This window comes from Melospiza georgiana, chromosome 6 (assembly GCF_028018845.1).
Source record: "Melospiza georgiana isolate bMelGeo1 chromosome 6, bMelGeo1.pri, whole genome shotgun sequence".
NCBI lineage: Eukaryota > Metazoa > Chordata > Aves > Passeriformes > Passerellidae > Melospiza > Melospiza georgiana.
The window spans coordinates 19,899,369-19,927,128 of NC_080435.1; the positions used below are offsets into that span (position 1 = coordinate 19,899,369).

General features: G+C 40.0%; 2 protein-coding genes and 1 non-coding gene across 4 annotated transcripts in view; all 3 read left to right on the plus strand.

Annotated features, from left to right (window-relative positions):
• The window catches only part of IPO7 (importin 7), a 33,568-nt gene extending 14,626 nt beyond the window's left edge, over positions 1 to 18,942 (plus strand). The window contains exons 8-25 of the mRNA XM_058025999.1: positions 29 to 113; positions 3,114 to 3,248; positions 3,753 to 3,852; positions 4,860 to 4,936; positions 5,264 to 5,380; positions 6,172 to 6,261; positions 6,749 to 6,914; positions 7,643 to 7,803; positions 8,635 to 8,763; positions 10,473 to 10,539; positions 10,618 to 10,743; positions 11,038 to 11,135; positions 12,505 to 12,600; positions 13,329 to 13,549; positions 13,655 to 13,860; positions 14,271 to 14,477; positions 14,833 to 14,949; positions 17,215 to 18,942. Of these exons, the coding sequence (XP_057881982.1) occupies positions 29 to 113; positions 3,114 to 3,248; positions 3,753 to 3,852; positions 4,860 to 4,936; positions 5,264 to 5,380; positions 6,172 to 6,261; positions 6,749 to 6,914; positions 7,643 to 7,803; positions 8,635 to 8,763; positions 10,473 to 10,539; positions 10,618 to 10,743; positions 11,038 to 11,135; positions 12,505 to 12,600; positions 13,329 to 13,549; positions 13,655 to 13,860; positions 14,271 to 14,477; positions 14,833 to 14,949; positions 17,215 to 17,312 (2,296 nt within the window). The 3' untranslated portion in view covers positions 17,313 to 18,942. The remainder of the gene's footprint in view (positions 1 to 28; positions 114 to 3,113; positions 3,249 to 3,752; positions 3,853 to 4,859; positions 4,937 to 5,263; positions 5,381 to 6,171; positions 6,262 to 6,748; positions 6,915 to 7,642; positions 7,804 to 8,634; positions 8,764 to 10,472; positions 10,540 to 10,617; positions 10,744 to 11,037; positions 11,136 to 12,504; positions 12,601 to 13,328; positions 13,550 to 13,654; positions 13,861 to 14,270; positions 14,478 to 14,832; positions 14,950 to 17,214) is intronic.
• LOC131085368 (small nucleolar RNA SNORA23) lies at positions 6,431 to 6,611 on the plus strand. The gene has a single exon (XR_009114631.1). It is a non-coding gene; the product is annotated as a small nucleolar RNA SNORA23 (small nucleolar RNA).
• Positions 18,943 to 21,622: 2,680 nt separating the features above from the next.
• Positions 21,623 to 27,760, plus strand: part of ZNF143 (zinc finger protein 143) — a 38,047-nt gene continuing 31,909 nt past the window's right edge. For both annotated transcript variants that reach the window (XM_058026472.1, XM_058026474.1), the window contains exon 1: positions 21,623 to 21,706. The gene's annotated coding sequence lies outside the window, so the exon portion shown is untranslated. The remainder of the gene's footprint in view (positions 21,707 to 27,760) is intronic.

Genomic DNA, 27,760 nt, shown 5'->3' on the forward strand with positions numbered 1-27,760 from the left:
GAGTGTACATACTTGCTTCTAATTGTAGGTATGGAAGCCCTGGGAATGTTTCCAAGGAGTACAATGAGTTTGCTGAAGTTTTCTTGAAGGCCTTCGCTGTTGGTGTTCAGCAAGTAAGAAACACTGAGTGTGGGGGGAGTGCTAGGATAAGTTTGGAGTTAGTACTGGTTGCTTATTTCATTATCTGCTGAAAAGGCTTCTTGCTCCTATTCACATTGGTATGCAAAGCAGTGATGTCTGGGGGCTAAAAAAAAAGAAAAGACTGATAAAGAAATTAGCAATTTGCCACATATCACAATCCTCTTTCCACTTACAAGCCCTCAGATGAGCTTCAGACAAATGCTACCAATTTTTTTCCTTTCTGAAAGAGATTGGGTGTATGTGGTTTAGTTGGCCTTCAGAACCAGCTCTTAAACTCTGATACAGGTTATTTTTACTTAAAGTCTGTAAATGCTAAATTTTCAGCCTTCTGCAAAAGCCTGATCAAGCAGAGGCTCTCTTAAGAGACAGGTAATTCTGATGTTCCCTTTCCACTCATCTCCCTGTTTTGGGGTTGCCACTTCTGCTGCGTTTTACAATCTGCTGTATGCAAATAATCTTTGGATTAATTAAAAACTTCAGGTATGTTTTTATGAAATTATCTCCTATTTGGTTTATAAATACCTTTATTCTAAGGTGATTAAAATATAAATATATATAAAATATAGAATAGACTATTGATTTATGAAAATCTCACAGTGCAGAATGTTTTCTTCAAAGCCTTCGAGTCAGACAAACAGTTCTTGGTTTACTTTCAGTTCTCTTAATTTCTAATTAAATTATAATGAATTACAGGACTTTTAAAGAGGAAATGTAGAGAAAGTGTCTCATAAATCCATGCATTTTGAACGTTGGCCAAAGTATGGAAAGCATTTTTCATATGGAGTGTGAGGCAATATATCCCAACCTTCTGCTTAGGGAAGTGGTGTCAGCTTTGCTTGCTGAGGTGCTCACCTGTCACCTCTAGGGGACATTAGACAGATAATTATTGCATGTTCTTTGGGGCCTTACTGGTTGCTTTGCACTTCCAAGATAAAATCAAGTTCTGACAAAGGGCTATGGCCAGTAGTCTTTGAAAAGATAATTTTAACAGTTTGACAAAATGCTCATTTTTCTTTACATTCTCTTTGAATCAATTTTGATCCTTATTGTTATTGCAGCGAGAAGCACCTAAGAATTCAGGTATTTAAAGAAAACTGCTAAAAAAATCAATATTTGGCAGGCTTAGTTTGTTCCTAAACAATAATGTAACTTGTTTAGGAAGACAGACTGTGTTAAGGTCCTGCCCTCCATTTTTCTGCAGAAGATAGATCTTGGGCCTCTGCTCAGGACATGGAATCTGCCAAACAAATGTTGTGGAGGATTTTTGAGCAGGATTTCTTCACAGAAATTGTAAATCTATGAATTACTGAAGAATATAAATTTGGATAATGTTTCATGGAGTTCTCTCTACTCTCCAAAGTGTTTGCACCCTTTTAATAAAGGAGTAATAGATAAATATAAGGCATAAGACAACAGGTGGTTCAAGTATAAACTTGAAATACACTGCTAATATTATGGTCATAATTACTTCTCATTGATTAGCCCCCTCAAAAAAAAAAAATCCTGTACATTCAGCATTCACTTTAGCTGAACTTTCTTAGTTTGTCCAAACCAGGCTGAGCTGCCTAACTGGAATACCCTGAATTTATCCCTTGTGTTAGCAGCTGTTTTGCTCAAGACACTTCTCTGGAGCCAGAACTAAGCCCTGGTTGGACAGTGCTGCTTGTAGTTCCTTGGCACTGTCACAGAATTTTATTTTATTTGCCCCAGAGTGTCCATGCTCTTTTTCCTCACTGCAGTTCTTAAAAATTTTCTTAATTTTTTAATATCTTTACCTACTACATCTGAATAATGAAAATGCATGCATCTTCTTGGATAATCCTAAAAATCCCGGCAAGTTTGATCTTTTGCTCTTTTCTTTTCTATCCTAACTCAATGCCTAATGCCACAAAACCTTGTACTCAGGTGTTGGTACCAAGTAATTTCTAAATCCTGAAGGTTTTTAAACATGAGCAGTTCAAACTTTGATAAAGCATCTAGAGCATAAAACTGTTTATAAAGCTGTGAATGTTTTGATGAATGAGTTCATCCTCCTTAAACTGAAGTACAAGGCAATTCCTTTGGGAAAAACACTTCAGTCTTTGTGTAATCAATGGTATGAACAGCATTCATTTTCAAAATGATGAATCTTGTTTTCCCTAGATTTTTATTTTGATAGTATTAGAGATTGATCAATATCTTTCCAGCTCCTTTCGGTTGGGATTTTTAAAAAATGCTTCTTTTGTGTGAAAACTGAAATGAAATCCTGGCAATGGAATTTGCCATTTCTCTCCAGTTAGTCATGCTGCTTCTGAAGGTGCAGTGTTTCCACTGACCTGGATTGGGCTCCAGGGAATTCCCTTTGCATTACCCGTGCAAACCTCTCCTGTAAGCTGTAATTTAATTACTAGTCATGATCCCATGTCCTTTTCATGACCTTATTTGTGGAGAGCCATACACTTGAACACAGATGGATCCCTGTGAAGGAGTTCTGGATGCCACTGCAGAAGAGTTGAGGCCAGAAAGGCAAAGGGAGTGACTGGAGTGTGTGGATCACTCCACACACACACGTTGCTCACAGCTCTGTGAGGCAGCTCAGGCACAGATCAGACTGTGAGCGTAGAGTGTTCTGATCCAGTGGCTGGGTGGGAATTTCTGCCCCCAGAGAGTGAAGATGGAAAAATAAACCTCAGAGGCAGAGGGCAAAGCCCCCTGGGGTGTGTTGGTGGTGACTTAGCATGTATGGTTTGTGTTATTGAAGGATGGTATTTTTAAAAGATGTGCAAGCACCCAGTATGAGCTGCAAATTGTCTTATAAAATTAACAATGACATTTGGTAGAAGGCTTAGTCAGTACCCATTTTAGCCTAATGAATAAATGGGGGTTTTGTTCAGTTTTGAGGGGTTCTTATGTAGGCTGGTGAGGGAGGGTAGAATTGTGGTGAAAATGGGCTGTGCTCAGTATGAGACACTGATGAGATCTGATTTCTCTAGGTGTTGCTGAAGGTGCTGTATCAGTACAAGGAAAAGCAGTACATGGCTCCTAGAGTTCTGCAGCAAACACTAAATTACATCAATCAAGGAGTGTCTCATGCAGTCACCTGGAGGAATCTGAAACCTCATATTCAAGTAAGCCATTTTTGGGGTTTAATACTTACATGACTCAGGAGTACATTAGTCAGTCTACTGTAGAGTGTTTCCAGCCTTGCTACAATTCACATTTTAGGCACTTTTCTTATAAATTGCTGGTGGAAAGAGTTTAAGCCAGTTTAATGAAGGTTACCTTGAAAGATGAGCAAAGCTACTAATTTATTGCTGTCTCTCCTTTGTGCTTTAATTTATTAAAGATTACAATCTAACACAGCATATTTGGAGATGGTGTTAGCTGCTGAATTTATGGCATTAAATCATCTCCACATGCCATTATCCAAAACCAGTCTAGTATCTTGTGTTGTATTGTAACTCTGCCTAAACACAAAAGATGTACTTCTTTGTAAAGTGCCACATAAATCCACTCTAAATCCAAATAGCTTTAGAATGTTACTGACAGGATGGAGAAAATCTATAAAATACAGGACAGAATACAGAGATTGATTTAGTAGTGCTAACCTGCTTTCAATCTCTTTATTCCAGGGAATCATCCAAGATGTTATTTTCCCATTGATGTGCTATACAGATGCTGATGAAGAGCTTTGGCAAGAAGATCCATATGAATATATCCGCATGAAATTTGGTGAGCCTTTGAAATCTACTCATGTTAAAAAATGGTTTCACGCAAAGGATGGGATTTTATGGAGTGTTTTTGTGAAAACAGGTGGATTTAATCTTAAAAAAAAGAGAGAAACACAGTGTATTAACCAAATAAAAGAAGTTGGACATATTGGTGGAAAGGAGAGAGGATACAACAGTCAGCAGTGGCACAGGAGTGAAAGTATTTCATTTACAGTTACAAAGTTTTTATTGCAAATCAAACAGTCCTGGTCTTGCTAGCAACAACCACATAAATTTAATGTCATTTAGAGGTTGTGCCATAAACAGCTAATATTTCAGGCCCTGGATTTCTTGGGGAATTTCACCCATAGCACAGTTCAGAGCAGATTTACCCCAGTGGTAAATGACACATTATCGAGTAAGCCTGGCATTCCAGACTTGTCCCATTTCACCTCCTGTGCTCTGCTACTTTAGTTGGGGTTTATTCTATATCTGTCATTCAGTCCTCTGACGTTGGGAACAAACAAAAATACTTCAGACTCCTTGAACAAATTCTTCCCTTTACCATGGAATATTTATGTGGCTAGAACAAGGAATCTTGAGGGGTTTGGGAGTTTTTATCCCTCAGGTCAGAGGCATACCTGTAAACACTACAGGTATTGCACAAGGCTCTGATAATCCTCTTCTGCAGAGAAATGAGAAACAGAGCATTTTTTAACACAATTAGTTCTGTGTGCTGGCCTGTAGAGCAAATAACATCCATGTCCAAACTTGACTGTTGTGTCTGCTTCTACTGTTGAAAAAGATTTATCTTAAAAATAAGAGACCGAGAACTTCAAATTAGACATGTAGAGGCAGTCATCATGAAAAACATAACCCATATGTATCCAACCACATGTTACTCTTTGGTCTTGGAATATCTTGGAATATAACCACCTGAAGGGTGCTCTTTTTTCATATTAAATACATTGGGATCATGAACTGTAGTAAAGGACTGGTATTTAAAACTGTTACAATGTTATTTAACAGATGTATTTGAAGACTTCATTTCTCCAACAACTGCTGCTCAGACATTATTGTTTACATCGTGTAGTAAAAGGAAAGAGGTAAGTTGTTCAAGGATTATACTGAAATACCACCAGCTAAATTCAGTTTATTTGCTGAAAGAGCTGTTAATAAAAGTTTTACTTTTCTGCTCTCATATTTGAAATTCCAAATTTATTTTACACTGGTCTATTTATGGTTTTTTGTATTTGCAAATTCCCCTAGGACCCATTCTTGACAGAATATTGTGTGTTTATTACAAAGACACAAAACATTGCCCACATTCCAGGCTTGGAGCAGGCTGTTAGATATTGTAGCATTTCAGAGCACAGAGAATGGTACCTGGGTGCTTGACTGGAATCCTGTGACTGACCTTACATGTAATCTAGGTCCTGCAGAAGACAATGGGCTTTTGTTATCAAATCCTCACGGAGCCAAATGCTGATCCTCGCAAGAAGGATGGTGCTTTACATATGATTGGTTCTTTGGCTGAAATTCTCCTAAAAGTAAGCAGAACAAATCTAGTAGTTCTTTTCATGCTTTTTTTTTTTTTTTTTGCCCCTCCTATGGTATTTCTAACATATAGTGCCTTAGAAGAAATGCACATAGCCCAGAGTTCACAAGTTTCTGAATTGCTGCCAGTTTTTTTTTTAAGCTGTTGAACTTAATTGTTTTGGGTTTAATGTTAGCTTAATTACTTAATTACCGAAGTTTTATAGGTCATGTTCAAGTTCAGTTATTAAGTTCTTTTTTAAGTTCTGTGCTTCTGGTGAGAATTACTACACCATTTCTGTGCTTCACTTAATTAAATTCCCTTTTTTGTGGAAGAAAGGAAAAAAGTGCTTCCAGTGAGAGGCTGTTTATTTAATGACTGGGTTTTGTGTCTAGAAGAGAGGAAATAAAATGAAATTAAAGATGTTACTTGGTTAAGATGGTAGCAAAATTCATGCATAGCATGGACTTGTATTTGGACCACAGCTCTAAGCACTTTCCCTGACCACTTTTCCTTTTGGTGACAATGTGCTGCCAACAGGAAGGTGCCTCTTGGGGTCAAAAAGTGGCTGGGGAGAAAGGTGTCACTATTATGACTGAAAATTTTAAAAATCCATGTAGGACCCAATTTAATTACTAATATAGGAGATCATTGTTGCATAATTGACTTAAAAAAGGGATAAGTGAAAAGTCTGAGGGTTTGTTACATTCTTCACTCTTCATCATGTGTGACTTTTTTAATGGGATAGAAATACATGTTTATATGAAGTTTAAAATTGATGTGCTTCCTTTCATATTTTGACAGAAAAAGATCTATAAGGATCAGATGGAATATATGTTGCAGAATCATGTGTTCCCTCTCTTCAGCAGTGAGCTGGGTTACATGAGAGCTCGGGTAAGAAAGTGTGGCCTTTACTGAGATACACTGTTCCAACTGAGGAATTCAGAAATCTGCAACTTCTTCCTTCTCACAGATGCTCCCTTTCTGCACCTTTTCCATAATAAATTGTACACCTTTTCCAGGGATGGGTACTCATTTTTACATGTGTAGTTCTGGAATGGCTGCAGCGCTGTGTGCACAGTTTCCCATCTGTGGCTGGTGGTAGGGTCTGTGTGTGTTTTGCACACAGACTGTACTGCTCACACAAAACCTGTGGCCAAAGATGAACCTGAGATCATAGTACTGGTTTAGTGATGTCTGCAAGACAGCCTCCCACTGACCAGCCTCCACACTCTCAGACATCTTCATCCCTGACAACTCTTACAGTATCTTTATTCATCAGGAGTTGCACCTCAGATTCAATTATTTTTGTAGCTTATGGGTATACAATCCTCTTTGTAGCTTTTGCAACTCTGAATTTCTTCACTGTTTTTTTTTTCAGGCTTGCTGGGTTCTTCATTATTTCTGTGAAGTTAAATTTAAAAGTGACCAGAATCTCCAGACAGCCTTAGAACTCACGAGAAGGTGTCTGATAGATGATAGGGAAATGCCTGTGAAAGTGGAAGCTGCAATAGCTCTTCAAGTTCTCATCAGTAATCAAGAGAAAGGTAAGAGCCTTTTCTTACAGCAAGCTTTAATGGAATAGGTGTTAATTTTGTGATGTTCAGGCAGACTTGTTCTCTTCTTCCCTGATGTTAATTTTCCTCTTGCAGTTGTAACTTGTAATCATTTACTCTAATTTTTCAGCTAGAAAGGTTTTATTTTTTAAAATAAATTTCATTTTAACATTATAAGACATTATGATTATGAAAACACTGTAAACAAGAGCTTCATGGTACAGTAAATCCAGTTTTATAGCACCTAATAATTGAATCAGAAATACAGTGGCAATATCTGTCTTGGCATATATTCATTCGTGTTAAAATTTAAAGGAAAAAAACAATCCTGATCCAGGCAGGTTTTACTTGGCTTAGTATTCCTGAAGCTGGCATAAAAGCCACAAAGCAAACATAAACTATATATTTAATACTTCAGGTAATTTGACAAAGGTGTATATGTACCCATTCCCATTCAATTAACATTTGCATTGATCAGTAATGTTGCATTTTATTAATTCAGACCACAGTGCTCTGGTTTTCATACTTTAATTTCAATCCTCTTGTTATATATTATTAAAATTTGTTCTGAATGGTAGTATTGCCATAATGATTTATTCTACTCATGGTTTTGGTGTGTTAATGCTGAAGCAGTAAATAATGTTATTTGAGATGTAGGTTCTTAAACTGATCTGTGGTTTTCTAAGAATGTTAATTCAAACATTCCACCTGTTTTACAGCTAAAGAATATATTACTCCATTCATTAGACCTGTAATGCAAGCTTTGCTTCATATTATAAGAGAGACTGAAAATGATGATCTTACTAATGTGATTCAGAAGATGATCTGTGAATATAGTGAAGAAGTTACCCCAATTGCAGTAGAAATGACACAGCATTTGGTGAGACTTTACAGTGGCTTGGGAAGATCTTTAATATGGGAAAGATTGATATTTAAAATTGATAGTTGAGTATGACCATCAATTAATAGCTGTTGTTACTCCAGTCTAAGTGCATTGATACAAGTAATTTTCTTCTACATTTAGACAGTGTTTCATCAGAAGTGGCTTCATAACTTACACTGAGTAGAAATTTCTCTAAGAGCAATTCTAGAAATGTTTGTGAAATCTTTGCATATTTTCTCCTGATAGTGGTAATAATGGAATTGGTAGCATATTTTAGGTAGTCTCTAAAATGTCACTTAGGTTGTCTGCTTTAAAATATTAAATGAAAGAGTAAATTCTAAATTAAAAGTTTGGTGCAAAAATAAAGTTGAATCTGCAGGAGAAATTCAGAGCTTGAATAGCCATATCTAGCAAATTGTATTAATGTTTGCAAAAGCAGAGGTCAGCTCAGTGCTTCCCTATTAAAGGCCTTGGAGTTCAAATGGAATTGTTAGTGTGTCCTCTCTGGGAATGCCTGCCAAGTGTTCTGGTCTAGTTCAGCTGCTGAGGAAACCTTGTGTCAGAAGAATTTACCATGGGAAAATGTATTTTTTGCATGGGACATCATGTCAATTACATATTTTTATTCAGGAGTAGATAATGGGTAAAGACAGCTCCAATGGTTTAACATCCAAATTTTATTATCCCGAGAAGAAATTCTGGAGCACAGCAGTCACCTTCTATTATTTGTACACATTTTCTCAGCAGAAGTCCTTCTGAAATTGTGTAGGGTGCCAGACTTTCACAATTCAATGACATGTTTATGGGTTGTTCTGCTATTACTTGCAGGCAATGACATTTAACCAGGTAATCCAGACTGGTCCAGATGAAGAGGGCAGTGATGACAAAGCAGTGACAGCAATGGGAATCTTGAATACTATTGATACACTTCTCAGTGTAGTTGAAGATCACAAGGAAGTAAGTAAAAATGACTTCAAAGCTGATATGTATGGTGTAAGAACACTGTAAGTCTTTTATAGTCCTAGCATTGTTACATGAAAAACCGTCCTTTTGGCCAAAAAGATATTAGAACAGAAAATAGTGAAGTACTTACCATGTAGCCAAGATGTAGCAGAGTGGGTCACTTTTCTAATGCAATGCATGCAGTAATAGAGCATAAATGTTGCCACAGCATTTCCCATAAGAATCCAGCTTCTTGTTCACACAGTAGAAGCAATGTGTCTGTAGCAGGTGGAGCTCTGTCAGCTCAGCTGGGAACACACGTCGGATTTGATGAGGTCTGCCCTTCAAACAAAGCACATAAAGGTTCACATAGCTGCAAACATTGACTCTGCTGACTGGGTTTGCTCTCTGGGACAGAATCAATGTGGGTAAATACAGCTCCAGTGGCTGTGCTCGGAGATGGGGATTTCACCTGCCTCATCTGCCCTGGAGAATTTTCCTCTGGGATTAAAACTTCTGTCATTTGGTTTTGGTGTACTGAATGGAGTCACTTCTGTCCAGAGTACAGCCAGTTTCAAAAGATGCTATTTCTGATTAAAATCTTTCTTGACAAAGTCAGCTACAGGCTTTTAATAAACACATAGTTTTTTAGTGACTAAAAAGTTCAGTAATAAGCTGTAGAGCTCTGAAGGCTTCACTAAAGAAGCAGCATCAGATTCCCAAGGGAATTCCCAAGAATTCAGTGCTGCCACACTAAGGACCAGCTCAGTTGCTACAGCTGCTTGTACTTGTTTCTGTCAGCAAATCTTTGCCTTCTAAATTAAAAGTCTGTGTAATGATATGCTAGTCCTGAGGAACTCAGTTTGAAAATGTTGACCAGTAAACATTTATGTTTAGAGACATCTCCCACAGGATGACCAGTGTTCCAAGAGATATGGTATTTAGCAAGTTAGGTTCAAATCCTGTTCTGCATAGCTAAAACCAGAAACTCAGCCTTTACTTGTCCCTGTGCAAGGTGAGTGCCCTCAACAGGTTAATGACTGTTTTGTTAGCTATAATTGGCAACATTGACTGAATCTGTAGGACCAGCATTTACACTGGTGGTCTCCATACCATATGAACATCCTAAGCTAGGTTTGGGAAGTGGTTTGGTATCTAGGATTTTTTTTTTGAGTTTTTTGTTTTTTTTTGTTTTTTTTTTTTTTTTTTTTTGTTTTGTTTTGGTTTTTTGTTTTTTTTTTGTTTTTGTTTTTTGTGTTTTTTGTTTTGTTTTGTTTTTGTTTGTTTTTTTTTGTTTGTTTTTTGGTTTTTTGTTTGTTTGTTTAATTTCTTTTCTGAGATAGGAAATACCTCCTGTGATTTCAATTGTTTACTCCTTTTGTATATAAATATTTGCTCGCAGTGTTTTAATGGGACTGAGCTGGTGCAGAGGGTTAGTCAGGCTTTTCTTTTTAAAGGATTCCCTGTAATGAGAGTCTTCCAGTACTCAAAAACCACCTTGTATTGAAAGCTATCTTGCAAATCCTTAGTTGAGTGCTGAGCACAGCTGAGCTGTGCTCTTACACATTTAGTGCTCTAAAATGTGAGGCGTTTCTGATAGTTCTTAAAAACTATATTGTATATACAGAAGCTGCTTTGACAAATTTTAGAATGTGTTTCATTTCAACTCCAAAGTATTGAAAACAGTCATTACCTGTTCTTTTTGATTTTATTTTATTTTTCAGATTACCCAGCAGCTGGAAGGGATCTGTTTGCAAGTGATTGGAACAGTTTTGCAGCAGCATGTATTAGGTATCTGTACTTCACCTGGCTTACTTTCAGAAGTGCATGGCATTGGCATGCTGTTTACCTAGATTCTGTTTGTTTTAGAGTTCTACGAGGAGATCTTTTCCTTGGCTCATAGTCTGACCTGCCAACAGGTTTCTGCACAAATGTGGCAGCTTCTTCCTCTTGTGTTTGAAGTCTTCCAGCAGGATGGTTTTGATTATTTTACTGGTAAGTAATGTAAATAAATCAGGGAGCCAGAGGGTTTCTTGGATGCAATTTCAGCCATACAATTAATTGCATCATGATTGAAATCTTAGGAAAACACTCAAGTGAGGTTACACTTGAAATATTTTTATTTTGCTGTTGCTGCTACCAGACTTGTTTTGCTAAGGCACCTATGACTTGCAGGCTTATCCTGGAAAGCATTAAGCAAGAACTGTAATTATTAATACACAGATTTCAACCTGATTTTAATAGCACACAGATGATACCTAACTGTGATCATCCTTCTTTTTAACACAGATATGATGCCTCTCTTGCATAATTATGTGACTGTTGATACAGATACACTTCTGTCAGACACAAAATATCTTGAAATGATCTACAGTATGTGCAAGAAGGTGAGTAGATTCCTATGTGGTAACAAAACCTGCCATCTCTGAAGAAATAACCATGTTAAACTGGGTAGTTTTTCCCACAGCAGCTTTTGACTTCTGCTCTTTAAAGCATTTTGCCATCTAATATCCTCTAAGATTCCTGAAATTAACTAAGTTATTGCAGAGAAATTTAAAGAGATTGCATCAAAATTTCAGATACATGCTTTTGGCAGAAGGGAAAAAGAAATCCTACACAACAAAAGCAGAATAAACAAAGCAGGTTTGGTGCAATACACTGTGTGCATAAGGGCATGCAAGACAGATTGCAAAAGGCAGGTGGATTCTTCCATCTGGGATTTGTAGCCTCCCCATGGCCAGGATACACGTGCTGCATGTGTGCTGAAGGTCTGACACCTGTGTGCTAAAGAAGTGTGCAGGGATGGAAGATAAAGGCACAGGAATGGGAAGTTGTTTTCCCAAGTTTGTGCCCTGTCAGTGGTGAAAGCTGGGAGCAGAATGCAGTAGGTCTGACTCTGTCCAGGCACTTCTGGGCAGGGTTTCTGTCTTTTGATTTGTATTACTGGGCTTTTTTGTCCAGCCAAATTCTAGAATATACAGCTTTCCAGAGTGTTAGCACCATTGAGGAAAGGAATACTTTTTTATAAGATATGTGTTAATGCTTTACCATCTCTAATAGTAATATGTGGAGATTTCAGATTTCCACTCCTGGATATGGGGTGTGGTGTCTATGTAAGAGCTTTGGTGAACTGTCAGCTGTGCTGCCCATGGTATTTCCTGAGTAATTCTTTTGAAGATGTTTAAATATTACAGTGAATAACTATTTTAGTATTTTATAAATACTAGTGAATAACTCTTGCCAGCCTTTGTTTGAAAATAAGTTGCAGTCAGGTCAATTGGGGTGTTTGTAATTTCTTGGAATCTTATATATAAAATTAGCCTGTCATGACTGCTTAGTGATTGGTGTTAGCTGAGCACAGTGGATTTTTAACACAGGTTTTAGGTATTCCATGGCCTTCCACTGGATAGCCCATTTTTGTAAATAAAACTTCTACAAAATTCAGTACATTGATGGATAAGTAAAGTTTTTCTTTCGTTTCTGGAAATAATCCTTGGCAAAATGGCAGCTGATGCTTTTACTGTAACTGTGGTAGGCTCAGCATCCATAGAGCTCTTGAATATTTATACATTTGGTTTGTTTTGCCCAATTCCAGCAGTTTCCAGTCCCTGGTTGTCTGTAGATCTGGCTGCTTCACTGATGGCTGTTAATGCTGGCATTGTTAGAGGGGTAAATTCATACCAGCTTTTCAAAGCAAAGCAGTGTATAGAGAATACTCCTTGAGGGGATACACCACCAGTAATGGCTGTGCTTCAGGTCCTTACAGGAGTTGCTGGAGAAGATGCAGAATGTCATGCAGCAAAGCTGTTAGAAGTAATTATTCTTCAGTGTAAAGGGCGTGGCATTGATCAGGTTGGTAATGACTTTAGTTGCTAAAACTAATACTTTTAAAATATTTATCGTGTAATATGAATTGATTATGTATTAAGATGACTTTTGTTAGGAGCACTTCATGTGGTGCAACTGATAATCCTGTCGGTGTTACTCACTGACAGCACTGCAGAGTTCCTGCATGCTTTGGCTCCAGAGTTTAGGACACTGCAAAACTGGTGTTTTTATGAGTCTGGAAGAGTGCCACCCCAGGAGCATCTTGGTTCTAAAAAGTCAATTAATTTCATTCTAAGTTAATTATAGTGAATATTTAATGAAAATTATTCTGTCAACCTCATAGCTTTGAAATAATGAAGAATGAAAATGAAGTTCCTAGAATCCAAATCAATATAACAGAGGGACCAGGGACTTCATTATGTACATATGGCAGTTGGAATTTGAGAGATAAATAAGTTGGTTTTTCTGGACTTTGTCGTGTACACATTTTCTCTATTTTCCATTTTTAAGGAAAATGGAAAAAAAATTTTATACAAGATTATAGAACCAGAAGTTACATTTGCTGTGCAGGATGTCACAAAATCCATGTGATTAAATATTTTCACATTTTCATTTCATCTTTGTATCTGACTTCTGCTGGCAATTCAAAATGACTCAGTTTTATGCCATCTGTGTTTATGTGCCACACTGTTGAAGTACAGAATGACAAGTTTTATTTTTGATCACTGAGTGTGAATGTTCTCACTGTCCAGTGCATCCCCTTGTTTGTGGAAGCTGCCTTGGAGAGACTGACCAGAGAAGTGAAAACCAGTGAGCTGAGAACCATGTGCCTCCAGGTTGCCATAGCTGCTTTGTACTACAATCCTCATTTACTATTAAACACCTTGGAAAATCTTCGTTTCCCCAATAACGTGGAGCCTGTCACCAATCACTTCATAACTCAGTGGCTTAATGATGTGGACTGTTTCCTGGGGTAAGTGCTTGTACTTCTGGAGATGATTCTCTGTGGTACACCTGTGTATCACCTGCTTGGAAATCCTGACAAAACTTGCAACTGTTCTACTCTTCTGTTTTGTAGACTCCATGACAGAAAGATGTGCGTCCTTGGCTTGTGTGCTCTTATTAATCTGGAGCAAATACCACAGGTTTTAAATCAAGTTGCTGGGCAGATCCTGCCAGCTTTTATCCTTTTATTTAATGGTTTGAAAAGAGCATATGCCTGTCATGCAGAGCATGAAAATGACAGTGATGATGATGATGAAGCTGAAGAAGATGAGGAAACAGGTATGGAGACAGATCCTTTGATGTTATTTTGTATGTTTCATTTTTTCTGATGGAGATACTGAGTTCCTTTGTGAAATTATTCTGAGTACTCTAATTCCAAAAATTAAGCACTGCAGTAGAACACTGGACATCTTTTGACAACTTTTAAGTAAATCTGTATAGTATATATAGTGCACAGTATATATTACTTTCCACTCCCTCTTCCACTGTATAATAGAAAGTATATATTACTTTCTACTCCCTCTTAAAATCTGACTTCATCCAGGGCAGAGTTAGAAGAGCTCCCCCCTTTCCAGTGTGCACAGTATTGTTACCACTTCCACTGCCTGTTTTACCTAATTAGCCACATTTCTAAAGAATTGTTCTTGACATTTTCAATATAAACTTTTGTTTGTTTATAATTAACTCAGATGAGCTTGGGAGTGATGAAGATGACATTGATGAAGATGGTCAAGAATATCTTGAAATTCTAGCAAAACAGGCAGGTGAAGATGGAGACGATGAAGACTGGGAAGAAGATGATGCTGAAGAGACTGCTTTGGAAGGTTATTCCACAATTATTGATGATGAAGATAACCCTGTTGATGAATATCAAATATTTAAAACAATTTTTCAGAGTAAGTAACTGTATTTCTTCTCCCAGCCAACAAGTTACATTTCAGCTTTAGTGTACACTGTTGTTAACTAGAACCTGTTCAAAACTTCCAAACAGGCTTTCCAATATGGGCTTGAACCATTTCTTTCTTTGGAAAGGAGATGCCATTGTTAAACCTCTCTAGCAGAGGGAGTTGCTTAAATGAATTTATAGTGGTAGGGAAGAGGTCAGAAGCTGTACTAGTGTTTAAGTGTCTTGAGTTATGTAACTGTAACAGAATATGACTCTGATGAAAAGGGCAGTGAGTGAGTAAGGTTGGAGCTGTAGAACATTTTAATCAGCACTTTCCTTTTGCTTGTGTTTTGTGTGTGCTGCAGCAATTCAGAACCGTAACCCTGCGTGGTACCAGGCTTTGACACAGGGCCTGAGCGAGGAGCAGAGGAAGCAGCTGCAGGACATCGCCACCCTGGCGGACCAGCGGCGGGCAGCACACGGTACTCACACCTCACACACACTGCCTCACTGCCTCCTGGGCCTGCCCTGCCCTGGGGGGCCCAAGGAGCATGAAAGTGGCACTGAGGATGATGATGATGATGGTGTGCTCAAGGAGCACAGCACAGAACAGGCCTTGCAGTCAAGCCGGACGATGGCTCCATCAGAACAGGGTTGTTAGAAATCTCTTAGAATTGCCAGTCTCCATGCACAAACTGGGTGGCAAAACCACAGGTGAGAGGAGTGCTAGAAACACCTGGGAGGCAGCCAAGGAAATAAAAGCATATTTGTCCTCATTTCTTAGACTTGAAAACAATTTATTTGATTACCTGAAGGTAGTTGAACTCCAGTTACGTTAACAAACACATCAAGTGGCTGATGAATGATTTCCTGAGATGTCACATAGTCCAGATGGGATAGACAAGGATTCTGTGGGTAGGAGAATACTAAATTATCAAAGTAGTACCATCTGTAAAGCAACATCATTAAGCCTATTGAATATTACATAGAATAGGGATTTTTAAATCTTTATTCAGTTTATATATTTTTTTTCTTTTTTCCTAGGTTTTCACTTTGGAGCATAAACCAATATATGTAACTCTTAAGTCAAGACTGCATGTTGAGGGATCAGTCCAGCCTCATATCCTGTGTCTTAGTGAGCAGCAGTTGCTACAGCTGTTTCAAAACAGAAATTCATAATTTTTTTAATAAATATATTGGTAGTAAGAATATACCAGCCTCATATAATCTTAGTGAGCGGTTGCTACAGATGTTACAAAAGAGAAATTCATAAATTTTTCAGTGAAAATATTGGTAGTAAGAATACACATTTAATAAGTGCTTTTTATGAGAGAGCAGCCTAAATTACCTCACAAAGCTTGTTTGGGTCTAGAATGATCCAGTTTTAATGATTATAAAATACAGTTTCACTGTGACTCCTGTCAAGCAGTAGACATTTTTGATGTAATTTTATACTACTGCATTTTATGGAGACAAAAGAATTTTGAGGTGTATGTTTAGTTGGTTGGTTTTTTTGTACTGTTTTTTCAGAGAAGTTGTTAAGTTTAACTTAAGCAACCAGATCCCTATGGGAAATTCTTGCCTACTATGACAGCACACTGATACTACATTTAGGCTACTTACCACACATGGGGACATCCTGCTAGAAGGATTTGAAATACAGTTCTCCCTTATTAATATACTTTAGAAGAATTTCCATATGCTGAGAGATTTGTATTCTGTGGAGCTGTGAGGGATTCTCCCCCCATGCTCCATTAGCCATGGCAACATCTTTGTGGCTTGTTTCCAAAGAAACAGAGCCAAAATGCACATTTGCCAGATAATATGAGCTGACCTGCATTCCCAGAGAGATTGCAACTGTTTTGATTTAGGAGAAAGCTCTAAGACCAACATAAGGCATTAATAAGTTGTTGTTATCTTGGGAATAATACAAGCCACCTTCTGCATTATCTAGAGTGTATTAAAGGTAAAACCTAAATTACCAACCTGATTTTCAGTTGTCCATGTATTAGAGCTTGTTAAAACCAGTTTACAGTAATCTCTGTCCTACAGCAGTGTTTGAAGGATGGTAAAACCAGACACCATAGCAATCACTGGTAGTTACAGTGATGGATTTGTGCACCTCACATGTCTAAAGATCTTAAGTTCTGGTTGAAAATGAAAAGTGATCAACTCGGTAGTTTTCTCTCAGAATTAGGTTTTGTGGTCTAGTAACCTAAAGTCCAAATGACCTGCTTGGGTAGCAGCATGTGTAAAAAGGCTTTTTCTGTTGCTTCAGTGGTGGTTTCTGCTTATATTGTTGAATTGAGATAGGAACACCAAAAATGTAGCCAATATCTGTGTACTGCTTTGTTGCATGTGCTCTGTTACTGATTAGACTGCAGAGTCGGTTGATGTTAACCAGAAAGAATTGTGTGCCTGTTACCAAGTTTATAAGTGCAAGTTTATAAATTCTTTCTGTTTCTGAAGTAGAGTCATGTCCAGAAGCTAAAGTGTGGTCTTTTTAAGGTACAAATTCATGAAAGTATGGTGGTAACAATACTGAGAAGTTAAAATAAGTAAATAGTCAGTCCATCTGTTCTGTGGTGCCTGGCACATGTCCACTTGTGGCTGCTGGTTCCTTGGTTGGGTATCCCCAGGTTAAACCTTTATCTCTGAGAGACTCAAAGTGGTCAGTCACAGAATCTTGGTCTGTCTTCCCCCCTACACACACTAAAACTTCTTCTGTTTTTTTTGTTTTGTTGTAGAATCCAAAATGATCGAAAAGCATGGAGGATACAAATTCAATGCTCCAGTTGTGCCAACTTCATTTAATTTTGGAGGCCCTGCCCCAGGAATGAATTGAATTATCACTTTTCCTGCTACTGTGTGATTGTAGTGAAGAGCTTGTGTTCCTCCCAATAGTGGTTCCAGAACTGGTTCATGTTATCTACAACTCACTCTAAACTAATTTATAAATAGATTGAACAAAGCCCTAGAAGTGGGACCTGATCATTCAACCTGATACTGGAAAGCAAACCAGAGGTTTTTTTGAAGATAGGAAGAATCTGAATTTAAAGCTTCAAATGACACACGTTGGAGATCGGAAATCAAGAGGGGATGTCGTGAAGGCAGCTTTTCTTTTTCTGAGGAAAAAAAACTAGACATGGGCTGCAGGACTATTTAAAATGTCTCATTTACAGTACAAGCTAGAAGGCAGACTTTAATTTTTACACCTGTGGCAGTATGAGTATTTGCCCAGTTTCTTTCCCTTTTATCCCTACTGGGTGTCTATTCTTTTAATGTAAATAAGATAAGGTAATCAGATAGCCTTACTTAATCTTCATCATTTCCATTTATCAAGATTGTTCATATGTAGAATATTGGACACTTAATGTAGCACTACATAACTGATAAATCTGTAAATGAATTAGCACTTTCATATTGAAACAAGCCTGCTAGCCTATGTACAAAAATAGCAAAATGTTTGCTGTTTATAAAAATAAAAAATAAGGGATGTATTGGGGAAAATAATTTCAAGTTATTAATTTAAAATGAACTAGCAGTTTTGTACCTGGTGACTTGGTGGTGCAGTCACCTCTGGTTGTGACTTGAATTCGGATATGTAAAAAGGGGTTAGTGATATTTCATTGCTGCTAAAGAAAAAATAGCAACACCCTCCGTGTCCTTTGTTTTTTTTAAAGATCTCACTGTACGAGCTAGAAAATGGAACAAATATGTACTGTAAGCACAAAGAAAAGTTATCCTCTCTAAGGCAGGTAAATGAGACGTGAAGTTCTTAAGGTCACTTGAAGTGTATGGGTGAAACACCTCCATATGCAATCTATAAAAAACCAGTGTCATTGGCTGATCTGGGCTATGGTACAGAAATGCAGTTTTTTTCCCCAGATGTGCAGAATATTCTTTTTCCAGATCATGGTAGTGCAGGTGCACTACTCCTGCATTTCATTCCCCCTCTTTTTGCACTTGCAGCATTAGTGTGTGCTGTTGTCTGCCTGATCCAGACAGTGTATTTGAAGTTTTGCCAATCTTTCAGTTTTGAAGCCACAATTTTCTTCCTTCAAAGTTGCTATAGTAACTAGTATTTTAGCTAGAGAGGCAAAATACAGTTCCCTCTGGGACCACTATCAAAACCACTGTATGAAGAAGCCAGCAGGGAGAGGCTGTGAATGGGTTGGCTTAAATGCCCCCTTTTTATTTTCTAAAAGCAAATCCATTGGCGTTTGATCTTGCCTTGAGATCATTGGTGTCAGGTCTTTTAAATCAAATGTTTGGGTTGTTTGTTTTTTTTTTCTTTAGGCTGTTTTTATATAAAAATGTCACCTGCTGTTACAATTGATATTAAACAAGCTACCTTAATTTAATGTAAGCCTCCAAAATTTAAATACAGGTTAAAAATAAACTGAGTTTTTATCTGTAAAAATGAAATGCACATATATATATATTATGATACTCAAAATGCAGTCTTCAGAAAATTGGTCTGTGTGGTGTGGTTTTTTGCATCAGCAGAGTAGCAGCATTTGGTGGTGCTTTGGGGTTTCCCTGCTGAGCTGCCCAGCTGCAGGCTCTGCCTGGCTCCAGCAAAGGGGGACAAGGTGGGACACGGAGCCCTGGCCCAAAGGGACACTTGGAAAGCAAAGCAGCTGAGGTGGAAAAGCCTGACTGCAGAAGCCTTGGATGGGAACATCCATCCTCTGGTGGTGTGACACCTGGGGTGGTTGCTGTGCATCCTTAGGGGCTGCACAGAGCAGAACTCGCTGGGGCTTTGTGACTGTAACTCACGGACACTTCCAGACGTGCCCCAGCCCCCAGGGAAGCTCTAGACAGGGTTTTATTTTTGTAGAAAAAGCTGACAGATGTGCTTCCAGCATGCCTTCTCCTTGCATTGCTTGGGAACACCCAGTTTGACAAATCATTTCTGAACATCTGCTGGTTGGGTATCTGCTTACCTTCACATGCATCCTAAAAATGCATGAGAGGCTTTGAGGGCAGAGCAGCCATTCTGGGCCTCGTGGCAGAAGATGTGACAGCAGCAGTGAGAAGGCTTCATGTATAAAGCAGATGACAAAAAATAGGGGGAAATCACCAATTTTAGTGCTGGTGTCAGTTCTGGAACAATTCTATTTTACAAGTAAAGGGAAGAACTTTACCTTGGTGTGAGGAATACAGTCTTCAAGGGTGCTTTTATGTGTCACTAGACTGGCTAGCAAGGAGCATCTTTTTTAAGAATGGATCTAGAACTTTGCTTTCCTTTGCTCCAAGAAATGTATTTATATAAATTGCAAAACAATTTTGCATTGTTGTTGGTGGTGATAGCGCATTTTGTGATGCAATATATCAATTTCAGTGATACACATATGTCAAATTAAAAGCTGATCTTCCTCCTAGAACTTGCACTTATCCATTCCATTTTCAAGGATAATGCAACTCTAAAGGAAGAGCTGGGAAATTTGAAATGTTTTTTTTTCTATTATGGAAGATCTCCTTGGATTAATAAACATCTAAAGCAAATCCTTATCTTCACTTATTTCAGTGTGGTGTTTTGAATGTAGCTGTATCCTTAGAGTCCTGCTCGAGTTGCACAGCTCTCAGGTTTGTATTTCCCTCCAAAATATTCCTCCAAACAAATGTAAGGTATAACCAGAGTTCTCTTCAACTGTGTTAAATATAAAAAAATAGGTAGTTTTTTAAAATGCTGACATACTGGGTTAATATTTTTCCCTTAATCACTGTCTTCAAAGAATTATTAATATATAGCAGCCTAGCACCACAAAGCTCTATTCCAATCTCCTATAGCCTAGGACTGTTACTGTAAGATTTGTCAAGTCTGCAGTGGAATAATTACTGACTACCTGCCAATAAACATGCAGGTCATTTTAATTATGTCTAGTAATGGATACCTGATAAGTTTTAATGGTTATTTTTTCTGTGGAACCTTCTACATAGCCAGAATGAGCCAGGTGGAAAAGCTTTGCCGCTGATTTTCAGTTACTTTTCAGTCAGTATGTAACTTTATCTTAAATGGTGTGTCACTGGTTTGTGTTTTCATAGCAAACTGCTGATGGTGGAAAGAAAGCACTTCAGAATGGGAAGCAGAGATTGCAGTATTTTGCAGATATTATAATAATCTATTATTGGGAGTTGGCAAATCAGAAACAGGATTTTATCTTGGGTATTTCACTGCTGCTGTACCTCGAAACAAACTGATGCCTGCAGCCTAGATTTGGCTTAACATTTACAATAAAGAAATAGTAAATTAAAGAAGAAAAACTGTTGGCCATTAGGCCTGTTAGGGAATAAGGGTGGGGTTTTTTTGGCTTTTTGTACAACTGCAACAATTTTGGACTGCAAGAATTTCAAACTATTATTCTGGAGCAAGATGTATTTTTTTTTTTTACATCTCTCATATTCAGGAAGATGCATTAAGTCCATCAGAGCATCAGAGCTGGGCTTACTGTCCCATCAATGGGAATAATTCACGTCAACTTCACAACAGGGTTTATGATAAATCACCTACGGAATTAACCGTAACACGCTTTGCTTGCCTTACACTGGGAGCTCTTGGGCTATTTATTACACGTTTCCATACCTAAAAATCTCCTAAGGACAACACTCCCAAGCACAGCTTCAAGCACAGCGTCCTTGTCCCTCAGAGCCGGCTGGAATGGCAGCCGGAGACACCGCGGCAGGAGGCCGGCAAGGGAAGGGCAGAGCGCTCGCTGGCCCGGCCCGGCCGTGCGGCCCCGCGGGGCCCGCGCACGGCCCAGGGGAGAGCGGATGGCCCCGGTGGTGCCGGGTCCGCTCTCCGGCGGCCCGGGGGCCGCTGTCGGTGCCCTCCCCGCGCCCTGCCCGTCCCCGCCGCCTCAGGCGCTGCCGGCGCGCGCCGGGGGAGGGCAGGAAATGGCGCCGCTCCCCGCTGGCGCGCGGGCGCCTCGCTGCCCGCTGCACAAAATGGCGGCGGCCCCGCGCCCGGCACAGCCGCGTCGCCATGAAGCCGCGGGGCGGGGCCGCGGGCGCGCGGCCAATGGGCACCGGTGCGCGGCCCGCAGGCGGCCAATGGCGGGCGGCGGCGGCGGCGGCGCGCGCGGTGCGGCCAATGGGAGCGGCGGAACCCGGGCGGCCGGGCCCCGCCCGCGGGGCGCGGGGCGGTGCCGGGCGGGCGGGCGGCGCCGAGCGGCCGTTTCCTGTCCTGGTGCATGGTGGTCGGACGGAGGAATTGTTGGAAAATTTCTCGGCGAGGTTCGTATATAAATGTGCTTTTACCCAGTGTGCCTTATGCTCCCTCCGCCATCTCCGGACGGGGCCGCCGCGCCGCGCCCGCCGCGCCCGCCGGCGGTGCTCGGGGAGGCAGGCAGGGGCAGCGGGGCGCGGGCGGCACCGAGGCGAGCGGCAGAGCTGCGGCGATAAAGCCGCTCCGCGGGGCCCGCCCGGCCCCTCCCCGCCCGCCGGGCCCGCGGGGGTCCCCCGGGCCGCGCCCCCCGGGCCCGCTCGGCGCTGCGTCACGGGCGGGGGGCCAGGGGGGCGCGGGCCGGGACGCTCTGGGCCCCCCGCCCGCCGTGCCTCAATCGGGGGGGCTCATCAATTTTTGCATTTTCCCCGTTGTTTGGCTTTTTGGATTTTTTCCCCCTATTCTTTAAATACATGTTTTTTGTTGCTCTTATTTTCTGAAGGTGGTATTTCCATGCCGTCGGCCGCCGAGCGGCATTAGCAGCCCTGGCCGGGCCCGCGCAGGCTCCGGCGGCGAATCCGCTGTGCCCGCCCGAGCCGCGGGGCTGCGGCGCGGCCTGGCCGCGCTCTCACGGGAGGGCTCCCGGCGCCGCCGGCCTCCTCAAACCCTGCTGCTCTACTGCATCACCTCGCCACAATGCAAAAGCATCTCCGCCTTTTTCTTTCCTTTTTTTTTTTTTTTTTTTTTTTATTGCTCTCGTTCCCGTCATGTTTTTTTTTTTTTTTCTCCTCTAGAACTTCTAATAGAACGAGAAGCTGCTCCTCTATAATAATGGCCTACAATAACGCAAAGATTTTTATTTTGTTTTCTGATAAGGCCTTATTTGTGGTGCTTTTTCACGCAGAAAAAATTACGTGACTCCCGTGCAAGTTTAATTTTTCTGTTAAAACAAGGCTAGGTTGAGCATCTCTGTTTAAGTTTTAAATTTTTTAAGGTTTCATTTTGAACTATTAGAGAATTGCATTTGCCATCATATGCAGAGTGATATCAGTATTTGTAAGGAATGTTATTTCTAGTCCAGTGACATAGAAACTGCAACCTTCCAGTCATTCAGACACTTCTTCTTGTTTTATCGACAGTGTGCATCAAATATTGTCTATCAGCTGTCTTTGCAGACTATATACCGGATATTTCTGTTGTAACTTCTAGGTACCTGAAAAATGAAATTAGATTATGCTAAACTGGCAGGTTTTTAACATACACTTAATAGATAGTTAGCTTTGTGCGTTTGCCATACGGCTTTTAGAATGGCAGAGTACGGTGTAGCCGTGTTTTCATGGCTCGTTTCTTTGTATTTTGCATTAATGCCTTGAGCTTTCAAGCTGTGTTTGTGTCAAAAGCGATTTGTCTGTATCACTGTAGAAAAGGAACCTCTGGAATATGTGGTCAAATAATAGATGATTGCTTTGGTGATGGATTGCAGCTTAAATGAGATGTAAAAATAAACATTTTGAAAGAGTTTTGAGAAGTGTATTTCAAATTGATTTAATAATTTATTTAAACTATTCTCGTTGTAATTAATATTTCATTAGTACTACCCTATCTGAGGAAGGGTAATTTTGTTTTATATTAGTGTAAAAGAACTTGAGGTAGAAAGTCACACTGACTTCACTCTGTCTTCATTCTCGTGTAGCTTTTAATGCTTTTCTCAGGAGACAGGCACAGATAGTCAAGTGATGAATAGTCCCTGGTAATAGGTGCCAAAATTAGGCTGTAAATTAGTTTATTCTTTAGAATATCTCCAGTCGTGTGCTGCTTCAGCTCGGTGGACGTTTTGCTGATCTGTGCCATCCAGGAGAAGGGACTTGCCAGGAGTTTGAGCAGTGGCCAGCTCCAAGCGCTGGCTGCTCCCCTCCCTGCAGCTCTGTGGGATGGGCGCAGGGATAATAATAAGGACGAGGGTTCCTCGGCTGTAGTTTGATCAGGATGGCTTCATTTGCCCTACGGGATGTTGCTCTTCCCTTGCTGTTGCTCATGATCTTCACCTGAAGAGTTTGGCGTTCACACATGCTCAGCGTAGGTGGGGTCCTTGAGAAGCACTGTTGCGTTTGGGGAGTCGTTAGCAGGCATCTGTGAGGCCAATTGTCTTCCAAAGGGCTTGGATTAGTTTGGATGGGTTTCTACACACACAGATAATCAGGGCAATTCTTCCAGTTCCAGGCCTTACAATGGCCAGAATGCAAATATTCATGAGGAGGGTGGGACCCATCTTGGTGCTCTTGTAGTTACTATTTTCCTGTCTGCGTTTTGGCTTGTGCCTGCTTCCTTGGCCATGATGTGTCCTGTAACTCTTCTGCCTTGTGTGTGTTCATAGCCCAGCACCCGGGCCAGCCTTGCCTGGATGCTCACTGCCTTTTCCCGTGTTGCTGCCACATCTCTGCAGCTCACCAGCGGTGCTTTTTGCTCAGCATTAAGTGGGGACAGCTTGGGGTTTTATCTCCTCTGTGCGGGGACATCAGCGCACCTGGTAACGACAGTGAATTGAGCAGTCTGTTCCTGTGGCTTGTATCACAGAAGATCCCAAGAGATGGGGGGAAAGTTTCTGTTTAGTTTATGGATCCCTAAGATACACAACGATCCGAACCTATGGATCCTCTTGAACCCAGGAGCTGAGCTCTGAAGTGCAAATTCCTGTAACCCGAGGTGTGCGCAGCTCTTGTTCTGAGCCTGGAGAGTGCGTCTGAGCCAGGTGTCTCCCCATGGACACCATTGCTAGGCAGGACGGGAAGGAAGCCCGGGGACCCATCTCAGCACTCTGGGGTTTATGGGGTTTTGCCTGTACCTAAGTGTAACTTCATCTTAGTTGTATTTACTGAAGGGATTGTGATTTTGCTTCTCCTCCTCTGTGCCCCAGGGATCATTGATCAGTTACTCCAAACCAAATTGGGCTAAATTAGTAGATGCTTCCGGTGACTTAAATGTTCTGGGCTACATGGCTGATTTTTAATTGTATAGTGGGATTGTACTTTGGTCCACCAAGATAACACTTGTTAAATAAATGAAATTTTCAGTTTCAAAGGGAATTTATAGTTCCAGCAGGTTTTGCAATTTTCAAGGTTGACATTAGAGTTACACTTAAAACTACAGGCTTACTTCGATCTGTATTTAATGTCTGCAGAATATTTCCCTCTGTACACACTTGAGCAGAAAATTGTGTTACATGCTTTATACTCTTGGTCTTCATTTCTGATGACAGATTAGAATTGGAAGATGGGTCTGTATTTGCAAGTTAGTTGGTTTGCTCATATTTTAAGTGTGTTCATACATAGTTAACGTGGTGCTGCACAGAGTTTTGTAGGATGTATTTCAATGTCCTGTGTTCCAATTTCTGTTTGTAATCTGGCTTTGGCCATCCAGCAGGCTGTCCCTTTAGCTCCTGAAATACAAGCTTGTGCTAAAGCACTGCCATTAACTGTCATGGCTAATGCTGATACATCTGTAATGCACTTACCAGATTGCTAATTAACTCATAGCCACACAAAGCAACCCACTCAAAATTCCTTTCTTTGTTGGTAGTCTCAGTGGATTTGCAGGATTTGAAAGGGCATGGCCAGGATTCATTTGTTTTGGTGATGTAATTAAGAGACTTTTGTGGTTGCTTGACAGTTAAAAAGTTAGGAGTCTGTTTGGCATGAAAGTAAAACAACAATAGAAATAGTAGGTCTCAGTTTCTTTCAGATTTTTAGCCCTTAACTGTACATCTAATCACTAGATGTTCCCAGTTTTAAATAAACACCGATATAACTGGTGTTTTATAAGGTTTTATGATTTAAGGGATAAGTAGCCCTATGAAGTGTTTCAGAAGTTAACATATATATTTTTTGTGTAAATAGACATCACTGCTCATTTCTAGGAGTATCTGAGATGCCATTGTGACATGCATCGGCTGGATGCCTTCTGCATATGTATTTTAGCTATATATACACTTGATGGTAAAAACAAACCAAAAGCCTGTAGTTTTAGAAACACACTGATTCATCTATTAGGGGCATTAAATCTGTTTCCATTTATACTTCCAGGGTGAGAATCAATTTGTGCTGTAAAATTATTTAGGATTGGGGTTTTTTTCATCTTTGTTAATCATGTTCTGAGTTTTTTCAGAAAATCAACTCACCTACCATTCAGCTTTTTTTCTGAGTGTGCATATTATGATTAGTTACCCAAACCTTTTTTGCCTATTAAAACACACACAAGTAATTTATTACCAGTCAGTCTGCAATAAAGAAATGGGTTTGAGATTCTTTAGAAAGGAAGGTAAGTCTGAGCACTGATAATACAAGTTTGGCCAGGAGAGAAGAAATGAACAAGAAATACCACCTGCATGGAGAGAAACTTGATGGGCAGTTTGGGTAGGTGAGTTCTGCAGTTGCATTTGCAGTAGGTCTGCAAGCAATTCCGTGCACACAGCCCAGCATTCCTAATGATCAGGGATGTTTCAGGCATGCTGGAATCTGGTGTTTGGGACAGATTATATGGGTGGCTCTTCCTCAAGCCGGACTGCTGCTGCTGTGTACTGCTACAGCTAATAATAATAATAACCGAGTCATTAGAATGTTGCTCATTGACCAGCTGCATTAATATGGTTTTTTTGTACTTAATATAAAAGGTTGGGAACCCTGGTGTCTGTACCTCTGCAAACAGTGCTGCGTGAGTCTCAATGACTTGTCAGCTTCCATGCAGGATTTTTGGAATTGTCTCTGTTGGCAACTCCCAAATGTGTTTCAGACCTCTGGCTCAGGAAGCCATGCTGCGGGAATGGGGCACGCAGGGCAGATGTGGTCATGGAACTGGGTGTTTGCTGTGAGCTGCTTGTCCCAGAGCTGCAGAAGGAATTCAGCTTCTGTCAGCACTGCTGACAGCTCAGTGCTGCTGGAACTACTCTGGCCTCCTTTCATTAAACAGTAATTTCTTCTCTGATATATTCAAGAAATGTGTGAAGTTAGAAGTCATATTTGGGATCAGCCTGAGTGTTCTCACATGTGTAGGACTTGTTGGTGGGTGACTTTCTAAATCTTCCTGTGTTTAAATGCCATACCTTCAAAAATAATAGCAACCTTCACATTCCCACAGAATGAAAATACACACACATAATCTCATTAGTTAGAGTAAGGATTTGTAAATATTCTTTATTTGCACTGGTTAATCCAATTTTCTTTTTATAGCTATAAAATGCAAGCATTGATATCAGACCATACTTTCAACAGTCACAATTTGTAGATAGCATTTGCTCTATAAACTGTATGGAAATGGCTTTTGGGGGTAAAAGACTGCTGGAACATGAGGTAATTTTGTCAGGCTAAATGTGGTTTCCACTGATCACACTTAAGTCAGACTGATGTGTGGTTAAAGCAATGATAAATTTGGTCCTGCATTTATTTTTTGTTTCTGAAGAAATACCAAACACTGTGGCAGTGAATTAGTCTTGAACTGCATTATTATTTAGGATGTATTTCTTGTGGAACAGAAACATGGAAATACTGTAAAAAGAATAAAAAGGAGCCTTGAGTTTGACTGCTTCAGGGTGTGTATGTTGTGCTTGTGCAGTTGACAGTGCTCTCACTCTTGGTCAGGTTTTTCTGCAGGCCAGACTTAGGGACTGTTATTTACTATTCACAACACTTCTTTACCATGTAGGAAATTAGAAAGTGATTGTGTAATTTGCTATGAAATTACCTGAATCCAGCTGATGTTACCAGATTCTGTAGGAGAGGTTTATATTCTGTATTTCAGCCTTGTTTCCATTTTATACTGGGGATGATTAATGTGGTGGAAATTGCTATTTAATTATGTTTTGCCTTTATAAGAGACTGTAGAAAATACAGTAAAAGAAATTGAGATTATGTGAGAAAGTACATAGCAATTAAGAAGTTGTTGTGTTTACTGAAAGTCAGTCTGACTGACAACAGCACAAACTCCAATTTTTCAGTGCAGTAAAATCCTGGAAAAGGTAAGGGCTGTTGATGAAGAAGGAAATCCATGTCTCCTGAAGTGTTTGCTCAAAGCACCCACAGGATCTAGATTTAATTTCTGACCCTGTTACAGATTTCTGCTTAATACTGGAAAAG